This window comes from Gadus macrocephalus, chromosome 9 (genome assembly GCF_031168955.1).
Source record: "Gadus macrocephalus chromosome 9, ASM3116895v1".
Lineage (NCBI taxonomy): Eukaryota > Metazoa > Chordata > Actinopteri > Gadiformes > Gadidae > Gadus > Gadus macrocephalus.
This window is the reverse complement of record NC_082390.1, coordinates 1,562,888-1,572,887: the sequence shown is the minus strand read 5'-3', so window position 1 is coordinate 1,572,887 and position 10,000 is coordinate 1,562,888. Positions and strand designations below refer to the sequence as shown.

Sequence of the window (10,000 nt, the reverse complement as noted above, 5' to 3'; positions counted from 1 at the left end):
GGGTAACACTGTCGATATTTATCAAATAAATCATAGGGGGTGACACTGTTGTTTTTCTTTGGAAGTCATGAAAAAAAACATAAGGGGTAACACTGTTGTTTTTTATTGTTCGTCATGAAAAAAAACATAAGGGGTAACACTGTTGTTTTTTATTGGTCGTCATGAAAAAAAACATTAGGGATAACACTGTTGTTTTTTATTGGTCGTCATTAAAAAAAACATAAGGGGTAACACTGTTGTTTTTTATTGGTCGTCATGAAAAAAAACATAAGGGGAAACACTGTTGTTTTTTATTGGTCGTCATGAAAAAAAACATAAGGGGTAACACTGTTGTTTTTTTATTGGTCGTCATGAAAAACAAAATAAGAGGTAACACTGTTGTTTTTTATTGGTCGTCATGAAAAAAACCATAAGGGGTAACACTGTGGTTTTTTTTTGGTCGTCATGAAAAAAAACATTAGGGATAACAGTGTTGTTTTTTATTGGTCGTCATTAAAAAAAACATAAGGGGTAACACTGTTGTTTTTTATTGGTCGTCATGAAAAAAAACATAAGGGGTAACACTGTTGTTTTTTATTGGTCGTCATGAAAAAAAACATAAGGGGAAACACTGTTGTTTTTTATTGGTCGTCATGAAAAAAACAAAAGGGGAAACACTGTTGTTTTTTATTGGTCGTCATGAAAAAAACAAAAGGGGTAACACTGTCGATATTTATCAAATAAAACATAGGGGGTAAGACTGTTGTTTTACATAACCTCACACATAATTAAATTACAAATCTCAGTGGGCAGTGGAGAGAGCTGTGAGCTAAACCCCTGGAGACCGGGGTTCAAGTCCGGTTGATGTCTTCTGTTGGAAGACTCTTATCTTTATTTCATGTGAATTATAAAGTCAAGTATAACCTTTGTGATGACTTTTTCGGGTGTCTTGATGGTGCATTGTTAAGTTCGGAGGTTAACACTCTAAACAGCTCATGTTCGGATCCCCGCAAAAACGTCGACAGGGGTGGCACTGTTGTTATTTGTTGGTCAACATGGAAATAACATGTGGGGTAACTGTCGTTTTTTGTCGGCCGTCATGAAATAAATTGAAGGGGTAACACTGTCGATATTTATCAAATAAATGACACTGTTGTTTTTCTTTGGTCGTCATGAAAAAAAACATAAGGGGTAACACTGTTGTTTTTTATTGGTTGTCATGAAAAAAAAATTAAGGGGTAACACTGTTATTTTTTATTGGTGGTCATGAAAAAAAACATAAAGGGAACACTGTTGTCTTTATCAATTAAAATATAAGGGGTAACACTGTCGTTTTTTATTGGTCGTCATGAAAAAAAACATAAGGGTTAACACTGTCGATATTTATCAATTAAAACATAGGGGGTAACACTGTCGTTTTTATCAAATGAAACATGAGGGGTGAGACTGTCGTTTTTCTTTGGTCGTCATGAAAAAAAACATAAGGGGTAACACTGTTGTTTTTTATTGGTCGTCATGAAAAAAAACATAAGGGGTAACACTGTTGTTTTTTTATTGGTCGTCATGAAAAACAAAATAAGAGGTAACACTGTTGTTTTTTATTGGTCGTCATGAAAAAAACCATAAGGGGTAACACTGTTGTTTTTTTTTGGTCGTCATGAAAAAAAACATTAGGGATAACAGTGTTGTTTTTTATTGGTCGTCATTAAAAAAAACATAAGGGGTAACACTGTTGTTTTTTATTGGTCGTCATGAAAAAAAACATAAGGGGTAACACTGTTGTTTTTTATTGGTCGTCATGAAAAAAAACATAAGGGGAAACACTGTTGTTTTTTATTGGTCGTCATGAAAAAAACAAAAGGGGAAACACTGTTGTTTTTTATTGGTCGTCATGAAAAAAACAAAAGGGGTAACACTGTCGATATTTATCAAATAAAACATAGGGGGTGACACTGTTGTTTTACATAACTTCACACATAATTAAATTACAAATCTCAGTGGGCAGTGGAGAGAGCTGTGAGCTAAACCCCTGGAGACCGGGGTTCAAGTCCGGTTGATGTCTTCTGTTGGAAGACTCTTATCTTTATTTCATGTGAATTATAAAGTCAAGTATAACCTTTGTGATGACTTTATCGGGTGTCTTGATGGTGCATTGTTAAGTTCGGAGGTTAACACTCACAGCTCATGTTCGGATCCCCGCAAAAACGTCGACAGGGGTGGCACTGTTGTTATTTGTTGGTCAACATGGAAATAACATGTGGGGTAACTGTCGTTTTTTGTCGGCCGTCATGAAATAAATTTAAGGGGTAACACTGTCGATATTTATCAAATAAATGACACTGTTGTTTTTCTTTGGTCGTCATGAAAAAAAACATAAGGGGTAACACTGTTGTTTTTTATTGGTTGTCATGAAAAAAAAATTAAGGGGTAACACTGTTATTTTTTATTGGTGGTCATGAAAAAAAACATAAAGGGAACACTGTTGTCTTTATCAATTAAAATATAAGGGGTAACACTGTCGTTTTTTATTGGTCGTCATGAAAAAAAACATAAGGGTTAACACTGTCGATATTTATCAATTAAAACATAGGGGGTAACACTGTCGTTTTTATCAAATGAAACATGAGGGGTGAGACTGTCGTTTTTCTTTGGTCGTCATGAAAAAAAACATAAGTGGTAACACTGTGGTTTTTTATTGGTCGTCATGAAAAAAAACATAAGGGGTAACACTGTTGTTTTTTATTGGTCGTCATGAAAAAAAACATAAGGGGTAACACTGTTGTTTTTTATTGGTCGTCATGAAAAAAACCATAAGGGGTAACACTGTTGTTTTTTATTGGTCGTCATGAAAAAAACCATAAGGGGTAACACTGTTGTTTTTTATTGGTCGTCATGAAAAAAAACATAAGGGGTAACAATGTTGTTTTTTATTGGTCGTCATGAAAAAAAATATAAAGGGCAACACTGTTGTTTTTTATTGGTCGTCATGAAAAAAAACATAAGGGGTAACACTGTCGATATTTATCAATTAAAACATAGGGGGTAACACTGTCGTTTTTATCAAATGAAACATGAGGTGTGAGACTGTCGTTTTTCTTTGGTCGTCATGAAAAAAAACAAGAGTGGTAACACTGTTATTTTTTATTGGTCGTCATGAAAAAAAACATAAGGGGTAACACTGTTGTTTTTTTATTGGTCGTCATCAAAAAAAACATAAGGGGTAACACTGTTGTTTTTTATTGGTCGTCATGAAAAAAACCATAAGGGGTAACACTGTTGTTTTTTATTGGTCGTCATGAAAAAAAACATAAGGGGTAACACTCTTGTTTTTTATTGGTCGTCATGAAAAAAAATATAGGGGGCAACACTGTTGTTTTTTATTGGTGGTCATGAAAAAAAACATAAGGGGTAACACTGTCGTTTTTATTGGTCGTCATGAAAAAAACATAAAGGGAACACTGTTGTCTTTATCAATTAAAACATAGGGGGTAACACTGTCGTTTTTATCAAATGAAACATGAGGGGTGACACTGTCGTTTTTCTTTGGTCGTCATGAAAAAAAACATAAGGGGTAACACTGTTGTTTTTTATTGGTCGTCATGAAAAAAAACATAAGGGGTAACACTGTCGTTTTTTATTGGTCGTCATGAAAAAAAACATAAGGGGTAACACTGTTGTTTTTTATTGGTCGTCATGAAAAAAAACATAAGGGGAAACACTGTTGTTTTTTATTGGTCGTCATGAAAAAAACAAAAGGGGAAACACTGTTGTTTTTTATTGGTCGTCATGAAAAAAACAAAAGGGGTAACACTGTCGATATTTATCAAATAAAACATAGGGGGTAAGACTGTTGTTTTACATAACCTCACACATAATTAAATTACAAATCTCAGTGGGCAGTGGAGAGAGCTGTGAGCTAAACCCCTGGAGACCGGGGTTCAAGTCCGGTTGATGTCTTCTGTTGGAAGACTCTTATCTTTATTTCATGTGAATTATAAAGTCAAGTATAACCTTTGTGATGACTTTTTCGGGTGTCTTGATGGTGCATTGTTAAGTTCGGAGGTTAACACTCTAAACAGCTCATGTTCGGATCCCCGCAAAAACGTCGACAGGGGTGGCACTGTTGTTATTTGTTGGTCAACATGGAAATAACATGTGGGGTAACTGTCGTTTTTTGTCGGCCGTCATGAAATAAATTGAAGGGGTAACACTGTCGATATTTATCAAATAAATGACACTGTTGTTTTTCTTTGGTCGTCATGAAAAAAAACATAAGGGGTAACACTGTTGTTTTTTATTGGTTGTCATGAAAAAAAAATTAAGGGGTAACACTGTTATTTTTTATTGGTGGTCATGAAAAAAAACATAAAGGGAACACTGTTGTCTTTATCAATTAAAATATAAGGGGTAACACTGTCGTTTTTTATTGGTCGTCATGAAAAAAAACATAAGGGTTAACACTGTCGATATTTATCAATTAAAACATAGGGGGTAACACTGTCGTTTTTATCAAATGAAACATGAGGGGTGAGACTGTCGTTTTTCTTTGGTCGTCATGAAAAAAAACATAAGGGGTAACACTGTTGTTTTTTATTGGTCGTCATGAAAAAAAACATAAGGGGTAACACTGTTGTTTTTTTATTGGTCGTCATGAAAAACAAAATAAGAGGTAACACTGTTGTTTTTTATTGGTCGTCATGAAAAAAACCATAAGGGGTAACACTGTTGTTTTTTTTTGGTCGTCATGAAAAAAAACATTAGGGATAACAGTGTTGTTTTTTATTGGTCGTCATTAAAAAAAACATAAGGGGTAACACTGTTGTTTTTTATTGGTCGTCATGAAAAAAAACATAAGGGGTAACACTGTTGTTTTTTATTGGTCGTCATGAAAAAAAACATAAGGGGAAACACTGTTGTTTTTTATTGGTCGTCATGAAAAAAACAAAAGGGGAAACACTGTTGTTTTTTATTGGTCGTCATGAAAAAAACAAAAGGGGTAACACTGTCGATATTTATCAAATAAAACATAGGGGGTGACACTGTTGTTTTACATAACTTCACACATAATTAAATTACAAATCTCAGTGGGCAGTGGAGAGAGCTGTGAGCTAAACCCCTGGAGACCGGGGTTCAAGTCCGGTTGATGTCTTCTGTTGGAAGACTCTTATCTTTATTTCATGTGAATTATAAAGTCAAGTATAACCTTTGTGATGACTTTATCGGGTGTCTTGATGGTGCATTGTTAAGTTCGGAGGTTAACACTCACAGCTCATGTTCGGATCCCCGCAAAAACGTCGACAGGGGTGGCACTGTTGTTATTTGTTGGTCAACATGGAAATAACATGTGGGGTAACTGTCGTTTTTTGTCGGCCGTCATGAAATAAATTTAAGGGGTAACACTGTCGATATTTATCAAATAAATGACACTGTTGTTTTTCTTTGGTCGTCATGAAAAAAAACATAAGGGGTAACACTGTTGTTTTTTATTGGTTGTCATGAAAAAAAAATTAAGGGGTAACACTGTTATTTTTTATTGGTGGTCATGAAAAAAAACATAAAGGGAACACTGTTGTCTTTATCAATTAAAATATAAGGGGTAACACTGTCGTTTTTTATTGGTCGTCATGAAAAAAAACATAAGGGTTAACACTGTCGATATTTATCAATTAAAACATAGGGGGTAACACTGTCGTTTTTATCAAATGAAACATGAGGGGTGAGACTGTCGTTTTTCTTTGGTCGTCATGAAAAAAAACATAAGTGGTAACACTGTGGTTTTTTATTGGTCGTCATGAAAAAAAACATAAGGGGTAACACTGTTGTTTTTTATTGGTCGTCATGAAAAAAAACATAAGGGGTAACACTGTTGTTTTTTATTGGTCGTCATGAAAAAAACCATAAGGGGTAACACTGTTGTTTTTTATTGGTCGTCATGAAAAAAACCATAAGGGGTAACACTGTTGTTTTTTATTGGTCGTCATGAAAAAAAACATAAGGGGTAACAATGTTGTTTTTTATTGGTCGTCATGAAAAAAAATATAAAGGGCAACACTGTTGTTTTTTATTGGTCGTCATGAAAAAAAACATAAGGGGTAACACTGTCGATATTTATCAATTAAAACATAGGGGGTAACACTGTCGTTTTTATCAAATGAAACATGAGGTGTGAGACTGTCGTTTTTCTTTGGTCGTCATGAAAAAAAACAAGAGTGGTAACACTGTTATTTTTTATTGGTCGTCATGAAAAAAAACATAAGGGGTAACACTGTTGTTTTTTTATTGGTCGTCATCAAAAAAAACATAAGGGGTAACACTGTTGTTTTTTATTGGTCGTCATGAAAAAAACCATAAGGGGTAACACTGTTGTTTTTTATTGGTCGTCATGAAAAAAAACATAAGGGGTAACACTCTTGTTTTTTATTGGTCGTCATGAAAAAAAATATAGGGGGCAACACTGTTGTTTTTTATTGGTGGTCATGAAAAAAAACATAAGGGGTAACACTGTCGTTTTTATTGGTCGTCATGAAAAAAACATAAAGGGAACACTGTTGTCTTTATCAATTAAAACATAGGGGGTAACACTGTCGTTTTTATCAAATGAAACATGAGGGGTGACACTGTCGTTTTTCTTTGGTCGTCATGAAAAAAAACATAAGGGGTAACACTGTTGTTTTTTATTGGTCGTCATGAAAAAAAACATAAGGGGTAACACTGTCGTTTTTTATTGGTCATCATGAAAAAACACATAAGGGGTAACACTGTCGATATTTATCAATTAAAACATAGGGGTAACACTGTCGTTTTTATCAAATGAAACATGAGGGGTGACACTGTCGTTTTTTATTGGTCGTCATGAAAAAAAACTGTTGTCTTTGTCAAATAAATAAATGCAAGAAGAACAAAGTTATCCCAAACCCTATACTTCCAGCGGCGGGAGTCCGCAGGAGGAACGCAGCGGACGGTGGTGCTGGTCCTCCCTCTGGAGGACACCATGACGACAGGACCTCAAACCCTGGGAAACCAGGGAGGGTTCTGTCCAATCACAGCACCCCGTCCAATGCACTCATGCCCTGTCGGAGACCATTTGTAATGGCAACCTTCAACGCATGTACAGTGAGAGAAGAAGCTAGATTGGTGGAGCTAGCACACTGTGCTGAGGAGCGGGGAGTGGAGATCCTGGGAGTCCAGGAACACAGAAGAGTGCACACTGATGACCAGATCGTTTACCACAAAGTAGAGGGATGCACGTTCATCACCTCGTCTGCGTGGCGAAACGAGGCTCAGGCCGCAACAGGTGGCGTGGGGCTAATGCTGGGCTCTCGGGCGCGTAAGGCTCTCCGTCGGGTTTACCAACACACCGAAAGGATCCTTATCGCAGAGTTCTCATCCAACCCAGTAACAACAGTCATAGTCGTGTACTCACCCACCAACGTGGCCCCAACTGAGGAGGCGGAGAAGTTCTTCGAGGACCTGGCAACAGCCGTGCGAGGTGTTCCAGCACACAACTTCCTGGCAATCCTGGGGGACTTCAACGCAAGGCTCGGACCAGAGGACACACCCTTCCCATACCAGGACTCTACCAACCGCAATGGTGCATACCTCACCGCCCTTCTCAAGGAGCACGAACTACTGGCAGCGAACACCTTGTTCCAGAAAAGACAAGGCAAGAGATGGACCTTCCAGGATCGAGCCACACGTATGGTACGCCAACTGGACTATATACTTGTGAGGAGAAAGTGGAGGAACTCCATCCTTAATGCCGAACCATACAGTTCGTTCAGCTCGGTGGGTTCGGACCACCGTGTGGTGTCCATGAGGGTGCGACTGAGCCTCAGGGTCCCCAAGCCTAGTCCCAAGATCCGGCACGATTGGAAGGCATTCGCAAACGATCCTGGCCTTCAAACCAGGTACACTGAGGAAGTCAGGAATCGTTTCCAGCAGCTGGACAAGGGAGCGGAGCCCAGCAGCGAATATATGAGATTTGTCGCTGCAAACGAGGAGGCAACCAGGATGTGTGTGCCCGTGTTGGACAGAGCCAGAACCTCCCTGAGGTCCAAACATCCGGAGGTCGTAGCGGCACGAGGAAGTGTGGAGGAAGCACGCCTCAACTTTGAGCGTGAACCAACCCAGCAGAGACGTGGGGAACTGAGAGAAGCCAAGCAGCTTTGGTTCAGTACCTACGACAACATCAAGGGGGAGGAACTGATGGAGAAGGTGCGAAGGGTGCAGGCTGCGCAAGGCGAAAAACAGTATGGGGAAGCCTGGAGGGTCATCAACGAAATGACCATGGGCATCGGTCTAGAAGACGTCCTAGACTCACATACGTGGATGTACTGAAGAAGGATGCAGGAGCACAAAGTACCAATGAACCGGCTAGATGTATGGAGAATCGGGATGACTGGAAGCAACGATGGAGGGCTCGTCTGAGGACGACCTAGAGAGAAGAGTGAACTTCCATTGAAGCACAAATGGAAGTTCACTCTTGCAATGGTGGCCTTAGTGAGCAAAAGGTTAGATCATCATCAAATCCAACCTTTACAAAGATTATCACTGAATAGTCTGGCATTTGTACCGTTAAGACATGGATTATAATAACTGACATGCTAGCGGTGTCTACTGGTGGGCGGGGCCAAGCAACACAGGAAGACCAATAGGAACAGAGTGTGTGTGTGTGTGTGTGTGTGTGTGTGTGTGTGTGTGTGTGTGTGTGTGTGTGTGTGTGTGTGTGTGTGTGTGTGTGTGTGTTTAAGGACGAGGTATTTGGCAGGTCATCTTTCACACAGTCATGCTCCGAGGCTATAAACATTATGCGGGGCGCTGACAGAGTATGAGAACATCGCGGCAGATGGATTAGACTTCAGGAGCTATGGTTCATGCCCTGGTTCATACCCCTGCAGAATACAGGTTTCTATCCACAATCTTTAGAAAGTGTTTCCATCCTTTCTTTGAGGTTGTTTCTGTTCTGGTCATGTGACTTAAGCCTGGTCATGTGACTTTGGGCGAGCCCACCATTACCCCAGGTAAGACGGTTTGGGGATTCATTTTGCTCTCATGTAGTAGGAAAAGTAGGAGCGAACGTAGGAGGACAAGGCAAACTGATGGAGCTGGTGTCAGACACGGCCTGCCCAATGAGAGGAGGTTAAATATGAAGAGGAGGCGGGACTCACTCAGCCCAATGAGAGGAGGTTAAATATGAAGAGGAGGCGGGACTCACTCAGCCCAATGAGAGGAGGTTATATATAAAGAGGGGGACTCACTCAGCCCAATGAGAGGAGGTTATATATAAAGAGGGGGACTCACTCAGCCAATGAGAGGAGGTTATATATAAAGAGGGGGACTCACTCAGCCAATGAGAGGAGGGTATATATAAAGAGGGGGCGGGACTCACTCAGCCAATGAGAGGAGGGTATATATAAAGGGGGCGGGACTCACTCAGCCAATGAGAGGAGGGTATATATAAAGGGGGCGGGACTCACTCAGCCAATGAGAGGAGGGTATATATAAAGAGGGGGACTCAATCAGCCAATGAGAGGAGGGTATATATAAAGGGGGCGGGACTCACTCAGCCAATGAGAGGAGGGTATATATAAAGGGGGCGGGACTCACTCAGCAGCCCCTCGTAGTTCTCGGGTTCCGTCTGCAGCAGACCGTTGATCCTGTTGACCGAGCCAAGCTGCACCTCCATGTCCGCCAGGTTCCGCACCATCCAGTTCATGTAGTTGGACACCTGAACCACACCGGGGGGGGGGGGGGGGGGGGGGGGGGGGGGGGGGGTAAAGTATGCACGCTTATAGATACAGACAACTCAAACATGGATACAAACATAGATACACACATGCACATATCTACCCACAAAGTCAGACACACACTCACACAAACACAGACGCACCAAACAAACACCCACAAACACCACACGCACACATATACAGATACACAAGCACACACACACAGAGGAGACACACACATAGATCAGAGCAATAACAACAACAAACCTAGATACACACAAACACACACACACAGA

At 39.8% G+C, this 10,000-nt stretch overlaps 1 protein-coding gene across 1 annotated transcript in view; it reads right to left on the bottom strand.

The window, feature by feature from the left end:
- The window catches only part of abcc8 (ATP-binding cassette, sub-family C (CFTR/MRP), member 8), a 39,744-nt gene that overhangs the window by 8,259 nt on the left and 21,485 nt on the right, over nucleotides 1–10,000 (bottom strand). The window contains exon 11 of the mRNA XM_060061545.1: nucleotides 9,586–9,766. Within this exon, the coding sequence (XP_059917528.1) occupies nucleotides 9,586–9,766 (181 nt within the window). The remainder of the gene's footprint in view (nucleotides 1–9,585; nucleotides 9,767–10,000) is intronic.